Genomic DNA, 25,629 nt, shown 5'->3' with positions numbered 1-25,629 from the left:
TGTGTCGACCTGCTGTCAGCAAGAGCTTATACGAAAAAGCAATGTACTTATCCTCTGTGCCGTAAGTTGTGTAAATCGGATAAGTCAGAAGGATGTAAGTAACCGGGCGGGAGGGTTAATATATTCTCTTCCTATTAGTTTGAAGAGATAGAAAAGCAAGAGATATAAATGGCTGCTTAATTTTATTTTATTGAAGCTACTCCCAAGAAATGTGGCGAGTTTGTGATTGTTAGGCAATTCGACCCGACCGATTTACGGGAATTCAATCTATCAAATCGGGAGCGATCCAAAGACTTGACCGGATTATCCGCTGTGATTAGGTGCATGACGTCGTACAGAAGCCTATGATACATGCTAACATACATACTAACGCCTGGGTGATGAACTAGCTGAGCCTATGAATGTGGCTCCTTTATAAACCAACAACAGCTTGTTAGTACTTGTGAAGTGAAGCCATTAAATGATATGTGATAGTATAAATGTATTCGTATGATTGCATTGCTGTAAGTTTCCATATAGGGATGCATGTAATGCACCTTTTTTTTTTTTTTTTCTTCTTCGTTCAATTATACATTCGTGATTTGTTATACTTGTGGCGAGTAGTAGTTGAACTGTTGTATGGTGGTGTTACTGAGCATTATTCTGTTGTTAATAAGGCTTACAATCTGGTATTTGCACTAGATTGGGCTCAATAATGTGATTGTATTGAACAATAAAGAGAAGGGGAAAAGGGGGGGGAAAGAGGGAAAAGGAAAGGAAAAGAAATATAAATATTAGTATTCAATATTAGAAAGCAATATTAAAGATATGCGCTCGTAATTATTATATTAATTGCTTTCAGTTACAGTCACTATAAAGAGCTTATTGAATTGGGATGAATTGATAATCAATTCACAGGTACCACCTTAGGCTGCTATAGAGACTTGTCATGCGCCGCAAGTCCGTGAGTGTGTGAGTGCGTGAGTAACTAATCGTCGCAATTGCCTAATTACGTATTCGTCCTTCTGCCTCTAGCTCTTTACTCTGTGTGCCTACTGCCTACTGGCAAGACTGCAAGAACAAAAAGCTGGCGCAGCAGCAGCAATTGGCCTAAATTCAGAATTAACTTTCCTACTAAATTCCCCACTTCGACATCGACTAGTTATCAACCAGCGTCGAACCAGCGTCGATTTACATAACATCTTAGGTTAAACCACTACGGATCTCCCATCCGTACATCTTCCCCTTCTCTTTCTGACTTGTCCAACCTCCAAACTACTACTACTACTACTTACTATCCTCCCCAACATCGTTATCAACGGTGTCAGTTTCTTCTTACTACCCGTACGATAATTTATAAATTTTCAAGTCTTTCACCTGGTGCGATCCCGTGCTGGTAACGAGGCTCGGAGGGGAAAGTGGAAAAGCCATTAAAGGACCCCAATTTATTCTACCTAAAGGTTTGGTGCGGTGCATTGGGCAGATCATTCACCCTTTAGAGCTTTCTAAACTCCAGAGAAGCTAGCTACGCAAGCTCCGGGAGCTGCGACATGTCAGCGTGCGTCCTAGTTTGGCTGCAGCACGAGATCAACGCCACCATCGATTTCCACAAAGGAATTCTGTCAACTATCATCTTCATTACCAGGGTGTAAAGAAAGGGAAAAAACGAGGGATAGAAACTCTCACTCGAGACTGACTAAATAAAACAAAGGTTGTGTTACATATCTTTAATCCAACAATAGTTCGATTCGATATCACAAATTTATAAGCGGAGCTTCAGATACGATATAATACGATATACAGTATTCCCCTCCCCTCCCCCGCCATGGATGAAGCGCTCGATCCTGCGGCTGCAGCTGCTGCATTTTCTGCTGCATCGCAGTTCCTCAATACTTATGCTGTAGGTGATACTATCTCTCGCGCAACTTCGCCCGGCTTGCCACCCTCTAACTTACCCGATACCGATGATACCAAGCGTTATCGACCGCGCACCTTTGCATACTTCCAACTACTACCCTACCCGGTCGAAGACGATGCCGCCCGCGATGCCGCCTTGCAGGGAATATTGAAACAGCTCTATATAGCCGTCAAGGCTGAGGATTTCTCCCCTGGTGCTCTTCACTGGACGCGGCAGCTTCAGGGATGGCTAGGGCTCAAGTTCGATATGCCTCGGGAGTTACGCGCCAAGCTCGTACAGTTGTACTTCCATCTGTCGCTTGCGCCCGGCCTAGATAATAATTCGGCCGATCGGTTCTCAAAGATGGTTGTAACGTTGATCAGGAGGAAGCAAGCTCTTAAACCTGAACAAGACCTCATCCTCGACTGGAGACCCCTTTGGACAGAGTTGAAGGCGTTAGTATTGCCCGGTGAGGCTGCTGCGCATCATTCTTCTAGAAGGCGGGGTGGTAAGCACCTCCGGAAACTGTGCCTCTATTCGCAGTTATACTTCGACCCCAAAGAGCGGCGCGCTATCCTGGAGGAGGTACTGCCCTATTTCAGTACTTCGGACATACAAAATGCCTACATTGTTATTGGTCTCTTGAATATTCTAATGCCCACGACACCGGCTCCTCCTACCGAGCTACAATCTCAGCCATCCGATTTCATACCTACTTTCTTCCATCTTTGGTCGCTTATGACCCGCTCCAAGGTGGTAGACAATGCCTTTATCGATATATTCTCTAGAGTTGCTAGGGATTATCTGACATGTCGGCATGTACCCTTCGGCGAGCATGGTGTCTTCACACGGGAGCAGTCTGATCTAATATTTACTGCTATTCTTCGTTTGACTGAGATTCCTGTTGGACAAGCGAATTCACCATACAGTTCACTTGACTACTCGGTTGGAATGGGCATCTTCCTCGAGAAAGACAAGAAGAAACATCCAATACCCTACATTGTCGCCCGCTGGGTTATATCCTCCTTATCGCCCCATTGTCTTGGCAAGGATAATTCGATATTGAATAGCCTCGAAGGTTTCATGGAGTCGATTGATACTTTCTTCCATCCGTCGAATCACGGCTCTTGGTCTAAGATGCTGGCTCAGCTCACCTATTACCTCAGCGAGTTGTTTGTATCTCGTTGGAACAGGGAGCAGAGTGAAGAGCAGGATACCCCCGCTGATCGAAAGATTAATGATGCTCTGAAGCACCGGTTCGTCTTGAGTTTGCGAGAAGTCACTTTTATGGGACTCTTTGGTAAAAGTTCAGCTATCACTAGCTTGTACTTCAACGCTCTACAAAATCTTACCTACCTAGAACCTGATCTGATGCTGCCCGGCGCGCTCCAGAGGTTCTATCCTAGTTTGCAGGGTCTGGTTGAAGTTCACCGGACTACCTCTAGTCTCTGTGGCCTAAACATGATTGCCAATATCATGTCGAGTCAGAAAGGCTTCAGATGCCACATTACTGCTCTATTAGCATTAGCTCTACCTGGCATTGATGCCAATGATCTTAACAAGACACAGTATACCCTGAACTTCATACAAAGTGTTTCGTACAGTATCCCGTTCGTGACTTTGGCAAAAGAGAATAACCAGGTTCATGATACTAGCCTTGCCATGCAATGGGTCCAAGGGGAAATGGAGCGGATGGAGCGCGAGGGCCAAGATGTCAAGATCGACTATAAGAACGAGTTGACTGACGAAGACGAAGCGGACATTGTGCGCTCCTCAACTGCAGGTTTCGGTGAATTCATCTTGACGCTCCTAGGGAAAGTCTTTACGTTATTGGAGAATTTACCAGACTCGGCGCAGGTTCGCTCTGGATCTCCTGAAGATAATATTATCAACACCCTACCGGCTGCCTTGACCCCAATGTTTGCTTCTCTATCACCTGAGCTCTTTGATATGGCTTTAGAGAAGCTTTCTACCTTTGTCTCAAGCCATGTAGTCCACCAAGCTCGCGATGCTATGGCCTGGATCTGCAACGCGCTTTGCAAAGTGAACCCCGAGAAGACACTTAAGGTATTCATTCCTATGTTGATTGTTAATATACGCAATGAAATCGACTACAACGGCGCTGCATCCGATCGGAGTAGCGGTACCGAAGTCCTTCCTCGGGATAGGGCTCTCGTGTGGCACGTGAGTATCTTGAGCATGTGTGTTGTTCATGTGGGTAGCGAGGTGCTCAAGTATAAAAAAGATCTTTTCGAGATTGCAGAGTATATGCAAGAAAAGTGCAGAGGCCTCCCCACCATTCACATCAGCAATTATATACACCATTTACTACTCAACCTCACGCACACATATCCCATAGATACTTCGCTTTACGAGCCTGATGTCATAGAGCGTGGCCTAGACGTCGCTGATTGGGGCAAGACAACATCACCAGCGGACTTAACGATCCGGTGGCATCGGCCTCTTGAGGAAGAAATCCAGTTTGCGGTCGAACTGTTCGAATCCCAAGCTGGAGGTGCCATGCAACGTCTTGAGTCATTCATGAGTGACAATCCCCCTGTTAGTCGGAAAGGAAAGAACAAAGAATGGTCGGACGAAGTTTCTCGCCAACTAACTCAGTTGCGACTGGTCATCTCAGGCCTTGCAACCCTATTTGATCCGAAACAAGCATCTGGAGAGGCTAATGGATACCTTAATGGCAATGGGAAACCTGAAGAGCAAGAGGACGAAATTATGGCTGACGGTGGCGACGACGACGATGACGATGACAACAACCCATTAGCCGAAGTAGGGGAAGATGATGATACAAAGCCACAATTTAAGTATCCGAGCGGCTACTTACTTACACCCGACACCCCGCTTTACGACCGAATCCATAACCTCCGAGAAGATATAGGACGGTTACTCTCCCGAACACACTCGTTCCTCAACTCCCACCAGGAAGATGACGTTGCTTGCTTTACAGCTCTATACAACACGTATCGTACCTGGATTACGGATGTTGGATTTGAGAGGTCAGCACACCCATTAGACCGCCTAGTTCGACTATACAGGGCAGATATTGCCCCTTTCAAGATAAGTGGTTTGCGAAAGGTATACCCCAGACCTCTTCTTATCAAGAGGGCCGACGCATATCAACTACAGAGGGTTAAGCACAATGCATCAGTCCGGAGGAAGAGCGAGCTGGATAAGCGCTTGCTACTTGACCTTGCCGAGTCCTCTGTCTCTTCGTATGCAGACGTGAGACGAATTGCCCAAGGTGCGCAAGATGCGTCATTAAAGGCGCTAATAGGCGGTCGCCCGCTCGTTATCCCTGTCATACTAGAGCGGTTCCGCAAGGCCCTCGAAGAAGTCGACCACGATCGTATCAAGGGTGCAATGTATACATTACTCTTCACAAGCTTGCTTAGGACATTAATGAGGGATTGGAGATTTGCCCCTGACTTGATGCGATTATACATCCAATCAGCCAACGTCGACAAAACGTCAATTCAGAATCTTGGAGCAACCGCCATTTATCCGCTGATGGACTTTGGCAAGCGGTTCGAATTGATGGTGATTACCGATGAGGAAATAATTAGTTTGATCAAGCCGGCTGAGGACTGTTCGAAGGCTATCGATGCAAGACATGATTTCATTGTTGAACGCAGAAAGAGGGTCGAGCAGAAAAAGGCAGCGTTGGGGCTGGAATTAACAGAGATTGCAAAGGAATCACACTGGAAAACAGCTAGCCGTTGTGCTATATTTACGACGAACCTTTGTTTACGCTTCGAGAGCATCGCGCCACCAGAATTCATCGAGCTCGTCGTCAAGGGAACAAACGATCCCCACCCAGGCTTAAGGGCTAATTACCTAAACGCATTTTCCAATATATTCACTGCGATCGATCAGCGTGCTGTATATGGACACAGCTACCGCGACTACCTCTGCGAGAAGGAGCAAGATATCAACAAAGTTGTCATCCCAGTTCCGAAAGGTGATGCTGAATTTACGGAAGCTTTCTTGGATAGCTTCAAGCACCCTGAAAGTACAAAATACTACGTCGACACAGATCACCCTGGTTGGCTAGTCTGGGGCAAAAAGTTCAATGCCTTCAAAGCAGACCCGGAAAAGTTTGATGCTTACGACGACGTTGAGAAGGCTGCTAGGCAGCAAATTGGCAAATTAATAACGAGGCAATGGCTTTCCCAATGCTTCGATTATCTAAAGCAGGAGCCGCGAGACTCGTCTTCAGATAGGTTTAGGACCTCCAATGTTGTACTGCTCATGCACGTCTTTGACCTTATGATATACGGGCAAACCGAGCTCAAGTTTGAGGATGTTAAAGAATTGGTTGGCGAAGTATACGGCGATGGAAGCGACAAACACCAGCATCGTGCTACATCGGAAATTCTGGGTGCTTTGATGGTTGGTACTGCTTACGATCCTGTCCATATGAAGCAGGAAGTTTGGGGCTTTGCACAACCGATGATCCTCGATATCTTCGCCGATAATCTTACACCGGATAACCTCTCGTACTGGGCCACGTGTCTTCACTTTATAGTCGATACAAAAGATCCTCGCCGTGCTAGCGAGCTTGTTAGCCGCCTGAGCTCTTTCCGCCTAGATATGAACTCCAACGCTGCCTTTAAGGAATCCTCAAAAGTGCAACTTCTCGAGTTCCTCATTAACGACTGTGGCTGGCACTACCGTCACGAGGAACCCATCTTGGACGACTTCCTAGCGCACATTGACCACCCATATAAAGCCGTACGCGAATCCATCGGTCGTGTAATTGCCACTATCTACAGAACTCGGTATCACGAGTCATTCGAGAATGTCAGCGCTCTACTGGAACAGAATAAGGCAGACTCAAACATCGGTATTCGACCTTACAAGCCAAGTGATGAATTTACCGCTACCATCAGAGACGTGTTTGCTCGTCTGGAAACTTGGCGCCACGAGCGTACGCCTGGCCAGCAAACGCCATCATCTTACACGTCTGGGTCAAAGACGGTTCTCATTTGGCTAGACAACACTCTTTCGTCGCAGGAATGCATCCAATTGATTCCATTCTTCCCGGAGCCGTTTATTGACCAGCTTCTACACATGATGGACGTCAAAGAAGATCCAGAATTAATGCGTCTAGCCTACCATGTCTACCGACATCTGCCGAACATTCCCTTCCGTACTGGAGAAGACGCGCCGTTCATTGCGGCATTGATCCGTCTAGGAAGAACTGCCACAAGCTGGCACCAGCGTCTAAGAGCACTTGTCAACATGCAGGTCATCTATTTCCGGCGATTATTCCTGATGGACGCTCCGCAGCGAGAGTTACTCTTCGATGCTGTGGGTGACATGCTAGCCGATTCCCAGCTTGAAGTTCGAACTGTTGCAGGCGCGACGCTAGCAGGTATGATCAGATGCTCCCCGGCTACGATACGCAACCCCTTCATCGCTACCCTAAAGTCGCGTTTCGAGTCTCAACTAGCGAGGAACCCAATGCCGAAGAAGAGACAGCCAGGTACAGAAACGCCAGTCAATGTCACACAACAAATCGTGAAAAGACATGCTGCTGTTCTGGGTCTTGGAGCATTGATTGAAGCGTTTCCATACGCGACGCCGCCGCCAAGTTGGATGCCTGAAGTCCTGGCCTTGCTTGCAAGACGTGCAGCAAGTGATCCAGGCGTAGTTGGCAAAGCTACTAAGAGTATCCTATCCGAATTCAAAAAGACAAGACAAGACAGCTGGGGAGTTGATCAGAAGGTAAGCTCCGGTCTTTACTCTATATTAGCAATTGACTTACTGACATATTAAATAGTACTTTACTCACGAGCAACTCGAGGATCTGGAAGGAGTCCTATGGAAAAGTTACTTCGCGTAATAGAATGAGGAGTTAATATTTACCCCACCTTTAGCCGTAGCAGGATGTGCTTGGTTTGGGGACGGAATAGAAACTTAGGCATAGGCGGTGTTTTTCTTGGAATACCGAGTGTGTACACTAAGGGCCGTCGGGATGAAAACGAATATAGGTCACATGGGGGTCAGGTAGATACTTTTACATACATATAGATGTGGAAGGATACACCAGGTGTGTTCGGACAAAGAAATCATTAGAACATGCAGTGCTCAGGGGCGCTGATAACTGATAGGTGATAGCGAGTTATCACGTACCGCATAGCGTTGGGTTGAACACTAGGCTTAGAGATCAAGGCAGCGACTATAGAAATTATTAAATACAATATAGAACGTAATGTCTTGAATTTCGTTTTTATGAGCTTTAATGATTGACCTGAAACACGTTCAGTTACCTATACCTACTCGTTTGAGACCTCTAAACTTGGGTTAGTAGGCATCTATGAAACTAGGAGTATATCGTTCTATCTTGTGCTACTTCAAATACAGTATTACTCAATGGTGCTAATCCGTCTCGAGAGTTAAATCGAACGGCTGGCAAAGCATCTTAATCGTATATAGGTATGCGTAAACCGAACTATGGAAAGGGGTTGACTGTATACCTTAGGTTAGGTACCTAACCTAGGTAGATATCGTAATACTTTTAATTCGATGTAGTAAATTTTTAATAGAGTTATCTAAGAGGTAGGTTGAAGTATGAAATGTTATTTTAACGATGGTTTAACATTATTACCGGTTGACTGCTTATCCATCGATGTTTTACCAAAGTGACAACAAATATTACATAAAGACAGATGTTATAATGTAGAGTTAAAAAAGATTATTTATCTTTAGAGAAATCAAGCGAATTATTTGATCATAGGCCATTTCACTTATGCTAGTAAAACAGTATTCTGTGTCTCTTACTTACAAGATTTATACTTTAAAGATATGACTTCATCCTTAGATAATAGTCTCTGAAATGCCCATCGATTATTACCGCTTCCTATCAGAATAATTGTTTAATAATTGAGAACTGGGTTAAGGAATAAAGCTGGATTGGTACTATTTACTAAAATTCTATTATGTATTGCCATTCTCTATAGTATAGGTTGTATTTTCCAACTAGATTTTGTTCAATCAATGAAGTTACCTTAGGAAGTAGTTATTGTTATTGTTATTAACTTATAAAGCTTTGACTACCTATTTGAATGAATTTATAATGTTCATTCACACTTGAGCCCTTTTCATTTTATACTTTAAATACATGCAGTATTCCTTTTGAAATTCTAGAAGCAAAATAATATTTAACTATTTAAAAGAAGCCCCATCAAACCATCTTCCATTGCAACTCTCTCATCGTCACACCAACTCATAGAAAAGCCTTATTGGGAACTATTAGTATCAATGTATCAACGTATAAGTATCTAAACACAGACCGGCATACAGTTTATCAGAAACAGATTATAAATCGCCTTGCTCATAGGTTTAACAAATATAATCTGATCAACTTCTTATTGGTAACTACCAGTCCGGGTTGGACTAATCTCACATCGTTCGCAAAGCAGCATTGCTGCAGTTTAGTAATCGTTGACAAACCGTTTAATAATCATCTAGGTAAAGCAACTTGCGTGTGCTGCGCATGAGGTCTTTAGTCTGGTACTCACCACTTCGGGTCATGTAGCAAGTTATCATAAGTGATTTAAAGATACCATGACCAATATCTATATCTATCCCGTTTAGCGCCGTTATTCGACTAAGTAAACTTATGGTTGGTTTTAGTGCGTGCCCTTGGGCTTTAGGGTTATCTGTGGTTAATAGCGGAGATGATGTACATTGACCATTTCTAAGAATAATGTCTCGAAGAGTGTGCCTACTCCGGATGTCGTGTAGCGCTGCGCCGCAACACTTGTATCCAGAGGAGTGAAATCCCTGACCCATGGTAGACATGCTGCATACAGATGACGCCTACGAACCATTGTTATCATTAGATTGACCACCTGATATGGCCATTAATTAGGTACCCAGGGAGCTTTGTCGACTTATTCATAGTTAACTGCCCTATGGCTTTCAAACACTGTTTTCACTTACCCCTGAACCAGATTTCAACATTGCCGCCATACTAGAGCTGTTAGATCGCCTAGAAGCATTTGTGATATAGTGTCTCGTCTACACAGTCTACTGGAATGAAAGAAACTAAGCTAGGGTGGACGGCAAGGGAAGAGCGCATAATTTGCTCAAGAGAAGAGCATGAAGGCATAAATCATAGACCGGTGTTGACTCCAAGATGGTCAACCTGCCTCTCCATAGGTTAGTGTAAGAGGCAAATCGTTTCTGAAGGCGCCTTTCTAGTATAGCCGAGGGAGTGATTAAAAAAAAAATAAGCAGCGTGTTCTCCAATCAGAATCTAGAGTCGCGGAAGGGTTAGATTTCATACGAACGAGCCTTTAAGGAGTCAGATGACAATAGCCAATAGCTGTTCTCGCTGCAGTATTACAATACGTATAAGATTCTATGGCAAGGCAAGTAATTTCTCCGTACGGGTTACCTGTATCGTGTTACGCTACAATGAATCTACAATGTCGTAGTGATGCACTATATCGTAACAAGAAAACTGAGGGCCGCATGATCGCGGCCAGCAGTAACTGCCGCAGGTTAAGTAAATGAGCCAACCAGGAGAAGCTTCTCCATCTATGCATCATATCTCAAGTGCACCGGAGAATTAATTTAAAAAGCGGCTACAACGGGGGCCTCCTCATCTGGCCGCTCCAGATCCGACCGTTACAGAAACCGGCTGGGCTGCTTGTAATTACTACACCACGGGTCTAACGGCTCGAAAAGCCAACTGTCGGTTTGGTTACCATACATGATTTCCCAGGGTCTATCCCTCCCCGGGGGAATCACGATCTTGGTGCCGAGGGTCGTGTATCGTACCGTATGTATCATAGGTTTCCTATGTATGTAAGCTGGTGAGGCTATTACACGTCAAGTTCGCATAGAGTCGTACCCGGTGACTGTAACATAACCAGCGGTAACACGCAGATACGGGATATTGAGGGGAAAGGAGCTCGAACCGGGAACGACCATAGTCGAGCTCGGCGGAACTCGGTATCTAGGGCTGATCTCTCAAGTTCCTAGCTCGGCGCTAGAGACTACAGAGACTACGTAAATATGTATCATTCTGCTGGTAAGGAAGAGGCACGGGTTGTGCTCTCTATGGATTCCGGGAGATTAGGTTCCAGAATCGACTGGTAGTACCAGTACATAGAGTAAGCAGTACGACGAAAAGTTACAAGAAGATAGCTCGCAATTGCAACAGCGGCAACTTGCTTGGCAGGTAGTGTGGGTTTACATATGAAGTTCATTCCGTAGTCGTTTTGTTGGGGAATATGTTAAAAACCGGAGCAGAGATGATAATGATTGTAGTATGCTTCGATGAAGACGACTAGGATAGTTTTACAGCCAAGACTATGAAAGGATCTTCTACTCTGAGTCTGGATAACGGCATGTAGTGAGGTATGTATGTAAATAGCAAGGGCTGAACTAACAACGGCCAATGAACATTGCTAGACTTAGCAAGGCTTAAAGTTAAGGCGGATCTTCTCTAATATCTTGAGAGACTCATTTGAACAGTCGTAATTTAGCGCTTCCGATAGCCCTAGCGGTGGTTGGAAAGCTATAGTTAAGAGATAAGTACATCTAAGAAATTTCTTTTCGACACTGAGCACAAATCGGTCTTTGCACGTCCAGTTCGGCGTATAAGCGATGTAACGACGGCTCGCGGAAGTTGTACCCTTGACCTTGAAGGGATCATCTCAACGGACCCCTGATTCTCTGCTTGTAACCCTCTCGGTGCAGTACCGTGAATCCCTGAAATGCGGGGGTATAAGATAAGTATGTTAATGATCGAATGGATCTTTTCGGGAAATGGTAGTTAGTGTCGGAGATAAGCTTGAAAAGGGGCAAAGCGTTTATGACTAGGTTAGGTTGCTATGTATTAGAGAAGTTTTACTTGCGGGGTTTAGAAAATGTTAGGATATAAGTTACATATAGAATTCTGTTATTTGAATGGCGTTACAAATTCCTGATGGGTATGAGAGGAGACATGTTTTATTATTAATCCTCCGGGGTTTTGGGGTATCATGCAGTTTTGACAGCCCTCTCGAGCGCGGTCTCGAGCTCGTGAGGGGAAAAAACGTGGTATCCGGGTGAGGAGTCCGTGTATGTAGACAGGGGTTTTTAGTGAGCTGCATTTTTGTTGACGACTTAATTACATAGTTGATGTCACTTGTCTGTTGATCAGCCTGTTACGCTAACCAAAGTCCATATGAATTTCTTAACTAACCTACAGACAACGACGCGTATCTTGTATTTCGTAAGATGACTGGCGGAGTTATGTCGTAGTTGTCGCAAGTCAGCCATGCTATGTAATCTCACGCTCGGTAAATAGGAGTACTAAATGAGAAGAGCTCGCAATCCTACTCTCTTGGATCGGGTATCTGATATAGGCAGGCCGGGCTGCTGTCTCTCTCTCTCTATCATTGTGACATGGATATAAAATTCTACTTTGATTGATTCTGTCTTGACATATTATTGTGCTCGACGCCAAGGGCAAGAGGCGAAGGTCATATTGTGGATAGCATGATTATAACCTGACAACTCGTCGTTAATTATGTACTTGTTCTATGTCGAGTCATACATACTACATTAAGTAGGCTTGATGAATCTATATGCACTAAAGCTCCTATCCCGTCGTTACAATTCATGCCAGTTAACTCGGGAGACGGGTAGACCTTGTTCTATCGGAGTATTAATGTGCTCGCTACCTAACAGTTGCCTCTGAGGGTGGATTTATCTGTACTCCGCATGCAGTCAATTTACCCCCATTGTCCGGATCAAGGAAATGTGATTATTTAATTGCCTTTTTAGGATTGATGGTGTGTTAGTACTGCAACCCTCACTTCCCCTACGCGTCCTCTTAGTTGTAACCATGGTCATCCACGCCGAGTGCGGGCAGACTTGCATATGTACGCTGCTCTGAAAATAGCTCCCGTTGGTGCTGAAGCGAGATGTCATTTACTACAGCGGTTACCTGGTCCAATCTTGATGCCAAGTCTTAAACAATGTACACCACTATCAAAGTCGCGCACAACGTCGATGACTTACAATTAGTGGACAAAAAAACCGAACACTTAAAATCTTAATATATTAAACTTCATTTAAATTTACAACGCTTAATAATATTATATTAAAAAAATAATATATATAAACTAATATTTATTTTATTTTTTATATTTAATTTTAATTTTAAATTTTGAAAAAAATAATATTTAAAAATATAAAAAATATATATTTATATAATTATTTATTAAATATTTTAAACCTACATTTTAACTAAAATTATTTAATTTTTAATTTCTTTTATTTTTTATTAAAAATAACCTTTATTTAATTATATAACAATATTATCTTTATATTTATATAAATAATATTAATAAAATTATAATATTTTAAAAGTAGTAAATTTAATAAAAAAACGTTATTTTATACCAAAATTTTATAAAATATATACATTTTAAAAATTCATAACTTTACCAATTTATAAAATATAAATATATAATTAATATTAATAAATTAATAAATAACTACTTTATTTATAAAAAATATTAAATATTAAATAATATAATTATTAAAATATTTATAAATTAATTAATTTATATATAATTATTATACTTTTATTTAATATATTATAATAGTTATTTATAATATATAATGATAATAAAAATTATAATTATTAAATATATATTCTAAATAATATTAAATTAAAAACCGTATATTTTTAGTTAATTTATTTATAAAATTATTAATTTTTGAAATATGTAAGTATTGGAATAAAATGTGCGGTATTTTTGTCCACTAATTGTAGAAGGCTATGTACCTAGTTACGGTGTGATGGGACTCAAGAGGTAGAGTAAATTGCTTCTTATATTTGTTAATTAATACTGTGGCTGCGGATAGCGTCATTTGGCATATCTAATCCGTACGTATTATTCATTTTACTAGGTACCTCTTTATATTATGTATGTAGGTACCCTAGGAACTTGTCATAGAACTGCGCCTCCGGCTCCCCGGCTAGTGTCAAAGATGGCGATACCGGATTCGGCCGTTGTGGGTAGCGATTCAAGACAAATCTCGGAGAATATTTTCGGAGGCTAGGGCCGAGGAAAGATCCTCGTCGGTTACTCGGGGCTTATGGAAACTCTCTGGTATTGTATCTGTATGTATTGTACAAGAAGATATTTGGTGAGTAGGGACCTCTGTAAGGGGACAAGGGTGGCTGGGCAGAGAGCATGGGTCATAGTCGCGCGTGGACGAACAGAGAGCAGGGTATAATAGCAGGGGGGAATGGGCTCCGAAGAACTCCACGTTTCAATCATTTCCTGCGACTTGGAGAAGCAAGTCGCGCAATAGTGGCCGTGGGTCCAAAATGCAACGGTTTGAGCACATCGTAATTGACAACAGCAGACGCCGTACTGATGTGGGGATTGCAATATAGCGTATTGTTTTTGGTCTAACAACGATACGAGAGGGTTGGTCCAGATATTGGGAATGCCTGAGGCCTCAAAAAAGTTTGACAGGCGACCGAGTTGGACCACCGTTAGACTATTGGCTTGGCTACGGCTACGGCTGGGATGAGATGGACTTATGAATGCACAAGAGCAAATTACCTACGCTAGATAGATGTATGCTAGTAACTACCTAGGTACCTAACTCGTAAAGAGAATAACAGGTAGTTGTGTATAATTGTAAAGCATAATAACTAGAAGTAGAGAAAGCCGCCCAAAGAAACTGTTGTTACTTAGTGTTTTCATCATTATCTTAGGTACATGATGATTTCTAGATGATGACCTTTCGAAGACGTCTGAGCGATTTCGAAGTCTTCTAAACTTATTCTATTCGGGAGAGCCCGTCACTTAAAACCCGGGTTTGTGAAACCAAATGCACTCAGCAATTAGTGTATATACACTTAATTACCACAGAGCCTAGCGAACCCCAGTGCCTTGGGTAGAAACGTTTTGGCAAGATGGGGCTTAGAGGCTAATAGAATATGCCGAATAATAATACCTAAAGAACTGTCCGGTACAGGCCGGGACAGGGATTTCTTGTAGTCCGAGTGGCTTAGTTGTGCTATTATATCCACGTATGTATATATCTACCATACATGCCCCAGGAAAGTAGACGAGATCTAGGAGAATAAGAATATACTGGAAAAGGAGGCTCATCATCTACAAAGCGCTTAAAATACTAAGCACTAATAACACAATCCACTTTGGTGATAACTATCGAAACAAGAAGACCATGTCTTGAGTACTGTACGGAAACTCTGGCATAAGTAGAAGTATGAGAAAATACAAGTACGTAAGTATAACAATTATTTTAGATGTGCTACCCGCAAAGAATGGCTTAGCCGGCCAGCTCCGCTGAGAATAGAGTGTAAAAGTGTACCTAGCCTAGTTTAGGTAGTTTTCCTATTCGATTCTTGTCCCTTTGGCGGTAATATCATTGTTGTTGGATCGAAAGCTACTGTATCTATAAACTAATAAAGTAATAAATTGTCCAGAGAGTAAATAGTAAGAGGAGACGCGTTCGACAGGGGTTACGACGTACATATGTAGAGGTTTCTACAAAGTAATCGTGGCGAATTGGTTAGTAAACAGCACATAAAAGCTAAACACCTCATCATGCTTACAATAGCTGCCACACCTGTTGTTGTAGACCTGCTGGAGACCTGAAAATGAGACTTAATCCTAAATAGTGATACGCCTTAGAGGACGGTTAGAAGAGAGACTGTAGTAATGCACTGTACTCGTGCCTGGTAACCCTGATTTTCCTTGCGTCTGTCTCTCTCGCTGTGGCGGGTACATTCCGAATAGTTTGCAAGTCTGGTTCCGCCCCTTGCGGGGGTTAGTTAGCTCAACTACCTAGGACCTAGGTAAATATTTGTGAGGACATCTTTACCCCCCCTGTTATATCATGACATCTGACGGGGGAAGTAGATACAACCTATCTCGTAGTAATTTGACTAACGACTTCTAGATCAAATAGAGAAGCAAAAAATCTTTATCGACAGGCCTACACGAGGCTGCAGCCGAGTACTATACCGTGATGCTCGGCCCCGGCGTGTACAACATGCCACCAAGAACTGCACAATGCACTTCTGTCACACCTATCTCCTGAGTTGGCAAGCGGAGAAGCCCCAGCCGTGACACCAGAGAATCCGTAGAAGAGGCTTTATACTACGTTGGATCGTTTAGGGAAACTACAAAAAAGTTGTTCTTACTAGAAATAGTCACGGAATTAGACTCGCGGTCGATGAAGCAAGATTTGTGTATTTTGTGCCAAGCTCGTAGTAAGTTGAGTCACATTGCAGATTGCAGATTTCAAGCCTAGCATTGCAGTGATGCTTTTCATGTCTATTGTACTCTAACAATTAGGGGGATTCTTGAGGAGTTGCTCGTGGGCAGGGGTTATCGTAATATCAAAACTCCAGGGGCGAATCCATTAGCCCCTTGATGTGCGTAAACCGCAATAAATAGTAGAAACAAAGGGGAACTAGAGGGGTAGGAAGTGGTAATAAGTGGGAAAACCAATGACGCAGAATAGCCTCCATTTGGGTATCTTTCAGAGAAGTGCTTTTGAAATCCCGTATTCCCAATACAAACTCAAGAGGGCGAACCGGTGAAAATACGACTGTGTGTCAAAAATGCCCTCACCATGCATCAATTTCCCTGAAAATCAAATAATACCAATCCACGCACACACACGCACATATTCACACGCACCAACGCCGCCTTGCCTGCCTGCCTGTGAACTGGAAAATCCCACTTTGATGCAATGTCCCGTACGATGCCCAACGAATAATTTTGGAAAGTGAATTAAAAAAAAACGAATGGGTGGCCGCGTAATTGTATAAAAAAAATGCCGTCATGAAGTGCCAACGTGAGAAATTTGCAATAATTATTATTCTAAGCCGCTAAATTTTTCGTCGATCTCGAGTAAAAAAAAGGGGGTATGAACTGTTATGTTGGTAGCATCCATTATCTGTAAGGTGACGACGCTCTCGGTAGTAATTATGCGGATATGAGCAATTTGACCAACCCTAGTGGTCTTGTTGCGTCTTGTTAACCATATGATTTAGATGGTGGTCGAACGAGTCACCACCGCCAATAGGATATGATCCGTTTAGACTTTCGGATGGCATCGTCGCTGTTAACGGTGTTCCTAAGCCGTGTTCTCGAAGACTGCCGTGATCGTAAGCATTCTGCATGCTTTGATATGGTCCTTGATTAGTGTAAGGAGACTGATGAGTCGGATGTGCGTTCGATGTCGGGGGTGCTGTAGTGTACATATTAGGGCCCACTGGTGACGCGGTTCCTGATGGTGGCGCACCATTCAGCGGACCATGCGACCTAGGAGAGACGCTATGTATCGGTGAAGCCAAAGCGGATTGGGGATGAGGTGGAATCGGAGCGAGATTTAGCGGCGGATTATTTCCATTATTGGAGCCTGCTGTAAATATGAATGGATGTGATGAATTCTGAGCATTATTACTGAACTGAATCGGCGAGTGATTTATTGGCGACTGTCGTTCGAACCCGTGAGGTCCTTGGCCGAGAGGAGAGAAATGGGTATCGATACGACCGGTTGGCGGAGGCATTGACACTGTTGCCGCCGAAGTTGGCGGTCCTGTAGTTACGGACCCTAAGGCGTACGTTGGATTGGTAGGAGCATAGCTGCCCCAACGAATATCCGGGCCTCCCTCCTGCGTGGGAGTCCCAGGATTTATGGTAGCGTATTCTGGTCGATGCCTTTTTGCTACGGGTTCATCTCCATAATCGTGATAAGACCTGTCATCGATCTGCGGCATACCGCCATTCTGCGAAGCACTTCCTTGCCTGTGCGCTGTTTGCTTGTCCATCTGATCTGCTATACGCAGGTTTTTCTTTTTGTTTGCAATCTGCCTCGAATCCTTGCGTAGTCGAAGACGGACTCCCTGGTCGCTGAAAGATCGTGTGAGAAAAGTCGACTCTGCCATGCCTGGAAATGCCCTACCGGCGTGGACTTTGAAAGGATCGCTCGTCACTGAGCATATTGTTATCCAAAACTCGCCGTCATCTAGATTATCCATCGTCATCTGTAGCAAATCAAAGCGAATAACGTATTCTCCTTCGCTCTTAATCGTTAGATCCCCAAACACGAAGAATGCACCCTCTTTGTTAGTGGGATCCTTCAGCCGATGCAAGGACGAAACTGTCGTTCCCGCCATCATGTTTGCTGGTGGAGTAGCTTGGCCGTTCGGGCCTGGAGGGTGGGCATATTCGAGATACGCAACAGCTATAAGATAGGGACCTGAAGGACGTTAGTAATCTATACTTTTTAAGACAAAGCACTATACTTACTTTGCCGATATACTCCGTCGGGATCTTCGTCGCTCGGAACGTGCAGCTGAAGAATAGGAGGTGGGTCGACGGGTTTGCGGTCTAATTAAGTTAGCACTTAATCAAACGAGTTACAATAAGCTGATAATACCTTTGTCTTTGCCATTGGCGGCTTTAGCCATGGTCGGTTGCTGTAGGACTTCTAAGCGATACGTTTCGGGGCTGTTAGAGTTTAGTTTATGTTTCGTATAGAATAGTAGAGTTCATATGCAACTATTCTACATACCGTTGAGGTTGAGGGCCACTTGGTTGTGGATGTGGTTGATGGTGAACTTGAGGCCCTGACAAAGGGGGCATTGCCGGGCTCATTGCTGGCATATAGCCAGGGCCAGGTCCGTGTCCGACCCAATGGCCACCTTGATGAGTATGAAACGCCATCTCTACTTGGAGCAATTGGAAAAGTTAACAGTGTACTCGGTTTTATCATTGCTGGTTTTGAGGGCTGGCCAAATACTTACGAGGGTCCTCGTGCAATACCTCATGTGCAAATCGTGAAGCACTTTAGCTAGTCGTAGATTGGCGCGCTCCAAATCGAGAACTTGACTGGATTTTGACCTTTCTCTATTGTTAGCAAGGGAAAAAAAAACAGAGCAAGCCAATTAAGTAGAAATAGTGGAAGAGGTGGAAACTAAGAGCGGGTTTTTGCAACCCACACCAATATCTCCGAGACTGCCTGGGGAAATAGTCCCTCATTCGAACCAGACCACGAAGAGAGGTTGCTCTCCGATGGTCAAGATCTGAAGAGTTCATATAAGAATCAAAGATGAAGGTTAGAGAAACTAACTTTTACGTGTCGTATATCTCTCTCGTCCACCTACAACCCAAGTCTCGTTTTACCAGCGCTGATATTAAACGTATCCAAATCCAATGCCTCCGTACTGCAAATCTCTGGAACTCAAACACTCTGAACCGTGATTTATCTGCTCACGAGACGGCGCCGTGTAAATGGTATACTGTGTCCAAGAAAACCTTCCAACCGATCTTTCATCCAAACCGAAATTAGTATGGAACAGGCTAATAGCTGTGAGATTCCAAAGCAAGATTTGCACGAGAAGACGATGTTTGGATAACACTATTCGTGCAAAAAGTGCCTATTATCCCCTTCTTTTGCGCGACCGTTGACCTCTCTCTTGCTCGAGTTTCCAATCCTCGTAACCTCTTCGACAGCGGGCTGAAATTCTAAGCACCTCTTCTGCAAACAGTAGGCGAGTTTTATGTACTGGTAGCTTTGCCGTGAAAGCTCGATTAGTGGCTAGCAGCTTTTCCTTCACGCGATCCTAATCACAAGCCAACCTAATTAGAAAGGATTGCTCTGGCCATTCAAATACCAATTTCCTATTTCAACTTCTCAATGAGCGGCAATGACGTATCGTTATCCGCAGAAATTTGTAAATAGGCGCATGACTATGTAAATGTACTCAGTAAATGGCACCGGCGAGGAGTAGGTAGCCTCGATCCCGATCTCCTACTGTTGAAATCTGTTTCGAGACTAGACTGTCACTGGTGACTGGTAATTAGAACTGAACGCAGGATTCTAGTTCGTGACTCGTTTGTATACTCAAGCAAGTTGCTTTGATAGGTCGCGGGGTGAGACTAGGCAGGTTTGGCGGGAAAGAGCTAAAGGTGGCGGCCTGGTATACGGATGGTATACGGAGTCAAAGAGAATAGCCGGGAGTATGATACACTTGTTCGACTTGGAAGATTCGCGCCGGGTGACCTGATATCCCTTAAGAATTGCGGTGCTACTGTCTGGCTAGGGGATTAGTTTCCAAGGTCTCGCGATTTCGCATTCGTGCAATAATAAAGCCTTTGGCCGTTTTGATCCACACACGAGTTGGTCGCAGCCGAAGGTAATCGAGGTGCGCTCTGAAAACAACAGACAGTTAAGATAACAGTTTCAAGGCGGTCGGTCTCAACTGCTGTGTCCTGATGGCTGGGAGTGTAAACTAAGACCTTGATTTGTGAACTCGGGAGTTTACAAGCTTAGAATACTACCGTTGTTCGATCCGATCTTAGGGGAGGGACAAGTCCGCGGTAGTCCAGAGTTCCTCTTGCCGGTGAGATGCTCGTCCGAGTTAGCTTATACGAATTGAGGTTGGTCGTACGTATGGTGATGCAATTCCCAAATTTTACAAATCCTGAGAAAAGTTCCAACCTAGGAAGACGAAATAGAAGAGACAGATGATTCGGCAAGGTGGGCGATAGCTTCGTGGGGGTCTTTCCGCTTTCCGGGATCTTCCAGTAGCATCGATAGGGTGGTCGTGCAAAGGAGATATAGACCGTCGTTACCGTAGCCAGGTTTTCCCAAGATCATCGACAAGGCCAGTAAGGAATCGATAAATGAAGACAACACGACGTCCTCGTGGTGACTGTTCAGAAGGCGATTCTGGAGCTTGTCATGTATTTGGGTGGATTTACGATGTGGAGAAGAATAAACCCAGGTCTGTATGGTATATCATACTACCAACGGAAAGGCATAGGCTAGACAAATATGTACGGTCCAAGAATGTACAGATGGCACAGTAGATATTCAACGCAAACGATAGTGGTATGATCTGGCCAATAGCTGCAGAAAGCTCCAGAGAAAAATGCCAACATTAAGCACTGTGATTGATTGTACGGGGGAATGACGATGGTGGGCCCAAAGGTCTAGGGGATCAACCGGTAAGTATGTACTCGACCCTCGAGGGTAGACCCTAAGGAGATAGATACCCTTGATAAAAATGTACACGAAGCTCGACCACGTTGTACTGTGAGTTTAGTTTATGATTGGTATGATGAGTTATCTACCTAGGCTCCGCCTTGGCTCCTAGTCTCCTAGTACCTCATACACCTCATACCGAAAGAGCTGGCCTCTGCTGACGAAACCATGTTCGATTGTATAAAAGTACTTACATACATACATAACTACACATACTAGTACACATACTTCCTCAGGCAGGGGTTAGCTGCAGGAGGACTTACCTCGCAGCGAGGTACAGCAACGAGCCTGCATGGGGCGTTGTCGACGTTGTCAACGACGAAATAGTATGTATGTATGTAGAGAGCGACAGGGGGGCGGCCCTTCAAGCTTTTGTATCCGTCTGGAGATATATGTATTGTATGTATTGTACATATTGCACATATTTGTACATGGGCCTCCTGTTCATCTGTCTGTGCTCTGCAGCGGACAGGTGAGGGATTGATGGTGGCACTCCCGCACTAGACCTCTTGAACGCGGAACCTCAACGCGCCTACGCGCTTCTTTTATCCCCACGTGCGTAGGTATATGTATAGGTATGTATATGTATATGATGCAGCACGATATATGTAGATTCAAATGTAAGTGCTCTTAAGACTTACACGAATATTAATACGCAGACAAGGAGAAGGCGGATAAGAGTAGGGGTTCAAAATGAGTATTTTAGAATATACTGGAGCCTGGTTGGTTATATGCGGACTCTTTTTAGATTTTGAACCGGCGAGAGAAGAAGCTGGCACAGTGTGCACAGTCCACCAACCCGAACCCCGGCTTGTATGGCCTTCATTGGATGTTATGTATGTATATATGTATGGTAGGTAGGTATGGATGTATGTATGTATGTATGTATGTTGAGACAATTCCTCCAAATACATAAAAACTATACGGTAGAATACAGCTAGGTAGCGAGTAGCAGGTGACGAGACTAATAGAGAGAGACTGGTGACTAGTGACTGGTGACTGATGACTGGTAGGCAATAAAAGGTAGTGTACAAGAACCCCTTCTAGAGCCGAACAGTAAGTGCAGATATGCGCGAAAGAACTACGCCCCCTCGCATGCGAAGTGGAGGGACGTGGACGGTGAAGACAAAAAATGCTCCACTACCCATCAAAATGTGTAATCCGCGGATGCTGCCAAGTATGGTACATCAATTGCATCGTCCCTCTTTAAAGTAGCTTCGAGGAGGGCCGATGCCACCTAGCAATTAACGCCGTCCATGTATAGGTACGATTTCCGGAACCCCATGTACTAAAAAGATCTGCCATGGCCCATGGTCTAGTTCTACCTAGGTAGTGTATGGCACGTTCTTTAAGAAAAGGTGACTTGAGTGACCTGCCGGTAGAAAAGATCACTAGGTCCTGTTAAATTAACCCATCAAATTATTTTTTCGTGTTTTTTCTTTCTTCTCTATTTCATTTCTCCTTTCGTCCTTCGTCCTTCATCCTCGTCTTCGTTCTAGTCCTCTCTAGTCCTCTCTCGTAATCATAAGAGGCCGGTGCCCTGCCGAGCGTGACATGCTCCCACATTTGGTTGATTAGGTGTGGGCAATATTGAGTAGTGTACTGCGTTAGGTTGTTGTCCCGTTACATTCGTGTGATGATGGAAGATCTGAATTCGCCGAATCAGCTTAGCACCCGGTCCGCAAAAGAATGCCGCGCCCAAGCCAAAAAGAAATGCATGAGGTTAACTGGTTATGCTGGTTAGCTACGGGTCTACCGCTAACTGGACCCAGGGCTATCCCGTTTTCTCATTCCAAAGATCGGACGGAATCTCTAGCCGGGCCTGGGCCGGCCGTGTTTCAGAAGCTTCTACAGCCCATGTCCAGAATGCGCATGGAAGAGAAGCCATCAAACGCTAAAATGGGTAGGACGATCCGACCTTCACCACCTCCAGGTTAACACGCGCGGCATCCATCTCTTCCCCCTACACTACGTACCTTAAAATGCTGACATCTGCTGTAGCACGTCAAAACCTCTAGGTTGGTCTGATGTCGTGCTGCAAGGACCCCAAGAGATTTGACATGGTTCAGGGTTCTACCTAGACTAATAATAAAAGGGGGTAGCGTTCCTGTGGCGAAGTAATCTTTCGGGTTCCTGAATCCTTAAGCCCTAGCCTCGTCTAATCGCCTAGTCGCCTACCTAGGTAGTGTTCTAGTGTTGGTGTAGGTAGTGTATATAGTATGTAGTAGCAGTAAACTGACATTGCCAAATGGAGTCTCCGTGACTTTAAAGGCGGCAAAGTCCATATTCAGCATCAGACGCGCCACACTCCTTTCATCATCGTTCTAGAAAGAGTAGGAGGAATAAGAACATAATTAGACTAATGCAAGCTTGCTGGCGCCGATTCGTTCGCACTAGAGCTATACTTTATCCTTCGTTCCTTTCATCTACCCCGGCGTTGCGGAAGGGGGGGGGATATACACCACGCATCGTAGGTTATCAGACAGGTATAGTAGGTCTAGGTAGGTAGTTATACGAAATAAGACAGGCTACTAGTTATAGAATCATGCAGTGATACAATTAATACATCAGGTGTATCATGTATCATATTCAATGAAACCAGAGCACGTGAGAATACCAGGACCCCGAGTGTTAATGATGCCAGAGAGGCTTCTCCCACAAGCCACATACCATTTCAAGATAGTTCAATGCCGATTAATTAAGAAGCAATATAAAAATATCTGGATTAGGAAAGGGTCGTGGTCAAGGTTAACTCGGAATGAACCAAGAGAGACAGCTAGAAGGACAAGCAGAAGTTTGACGTTTGCCCAGATCTTGGTCGGCCATTTTAGCCATGTACGTAAGAGCGCCACGGAGCTTCGCGCAATGAGGGGAAGGATTGGGTGAGAGACGAGGATATGCGTTATCCTTGCTTATTGTGCTTTTTCTTGGAGTTGAGATAGGCTTCGGCAAGAAACCCTCAACCCAGAGATCCCTAGGTTACCTAAAGATTTGGCGCAACGCGAACCGGCATTGATGCCCTAGCAGCCTGGATAGCGGCAGAGCTAGCTACGTAGGTCAGGACTTATCCAGGAATACCTACCTACTAGGAAGAAGATGTACGCTTGTACTTTACATAGCAGCTCTGCGGTTCGTGGCCGCCAAGGCATTGACCTGCGCAATGCATAGAAGCTGCATCGCGCGTAGCTGGTCGTAACATGTGAGGCCAGCTGTCAAAGCAGCATCGGGCATCCCAAACTTGTCACGTTCTTGACCCTGCATAATACATACAATTAATGGACAAAAATACCGCACATTTTATTCCAATACTTACATATTTCAAAAATTAATAACTTTACAAATAAATTAGCTAAAAATATACAATTTTTAATTTAATATTATTTAGAATATATATTTAATAATTATAATTTTTATTATTATTATATATCATAAATAACCATTACAATATATTAAATAAAAATATAATAATTATATATAAATTAATTAACTTATAAATATTCCAATAATTATATTATTTAATATTTAGTATTTTTTATAAATAAAATAACCATTTATTAGTTTATTAATATTAATTATATATTTATATCTTATAAATTGGTAAAGTTATAAATTTTTAAAATATATATATTTTATAAAATTTTAGTATAAAATAACGTTTTTTTATTAAACTCACTACTTTTAAAATATTATAACTTTACCAATATTATTTATATAAATATAAAAATAATATTATTATATAATTAAATAAAGGTTATTTTTAATAAAAAATAAAAAAAATTAAAAATCAAATAATTTTAATTAAAATGTAGGTTTAAAATATTTAATAAATAATTATATAAATATATATTTTTTATATTTTTAAATATTATTTTTTTTAAAATTTAAAATTAAAATTAAATATAAAAAATAAAATAAACATTAATTTATATATATTATTTTTTTAATATAATATTATTAAACGTTATAAATTTAAATAAAGTTTAATATATTAAGATTTTAAATGTTCGGTTTTTTTGTCCACTAATTGTAGCATAGTACATTGCCGCATACCGCTGCGTATATATTGTGTATATAGGTTAGGTATGTATATATGTATGTGTGTATGTATGTACCGCTGGTCCATCGTGGTCACACTGATCTTGTCGGGAAGACGGAGATCAGGCCGGAGTCTGGAGCTCCAGAGGGAGAAATTTCTCAACGCATATGGCTGACAGTGTAAGATGATTCGTTACTCATGCACTCGCGGATGATCATTGCAGCTATGGTAATACTGATCGATGATGACGAGGACACCGCCGAAGGATGATGCGATATACTGCGAGAGATAATAATAGCTAAACAATAATAATGCCTCCTCTTGTCGTACAATACTTCCTCGGGAGCCACTTGACAACCTAGCGCGATGAAACACACCACACCCACCAACGTAGTAACATAATAAGGCATTCGATAGGGCTTCAGACACTTGTCTCGCTTATGCTGTTCGTCTAGCTCATGCAGAATGGCCACTGGCGTGCATGCATATTCAGGGTTTCGTCGGAGCACTGCAGATGAGAACCTACCAGTGGGGTGTATTCCGGTTCGGTGTGGATGGAAATTAGACTGCAAAAATGATTCGGACTCGACGGGCGGTTCGCTTGTTAATGTATATTACCAGAGGACCGACTAGTTCGTCACCT

At 43.2% G+C, this 25,629-nt stretch overlaps 2 protein-coding genes across 2 annotated transcripts; one reads left to right on the top strand and one right to left on the bottom strand.

Moving 5' to 3' along the window:
• Positions 1–1,804: 1,804 nt before the first annotated feature.
• Positions 1,805–7,739, top strand: GL218_08310 (Proteasome activator BLM10; the record flags this gene model as incomplete). The annotated part of the gene is made up of 2 exons (XM_033585109.1): positions 1,805–7,621; positions 7,677–7,739. The coding sequence occupies 2 exons, from the start codon at positions 1,805–1,807 to the stop codon at positions 7,737–7,739; spliced, it is 5,880 nt and encodes a 1,959-aa protein (XP_033440755.1).
• A 9,171-nt stretch (positions 7,740–16,910) lies between these two features.
• On the bottom strand, positions 16,911–24,211 carry GL218_08309 (developmental regulator; the record flags this gene model as incomplete). The annotated part of the gene is made up of 4 exons (XM_033585108.1): positions 16,911–18,160; positions 18,211–18,291; positions 18,341–18,411; positions 24,066–24,211. 4 exons carry the CDS (start codon positions 24,209–24,211, stop codon positions 16,911–16,913), a joined length of 1,548 nt encoding a protein of 515 aa, XP_033440656.1.
• Between the last annotated feature and the right edge of the window lie 1,418 nt (positions 24,212–25,629).

This window comes from Daldinia childiae (assembly GCF_008694065.1).
Source record: "Daldinia childiae strain JS-1345 chromosome Unknown Scaffold12, whole genome shotgun sequence".
NCBI lineage: Eukaryota > Fungi > Ascomycota > Sordariomycetes > Xylariales > Hypoxylaceae > Daldinia > Daldinia childiae.
The sequence above is the reverse complement of the archived record's forward strand: the minus strand, read 5'-3'. Positions and strand labels throughout refer to the sequence as shown.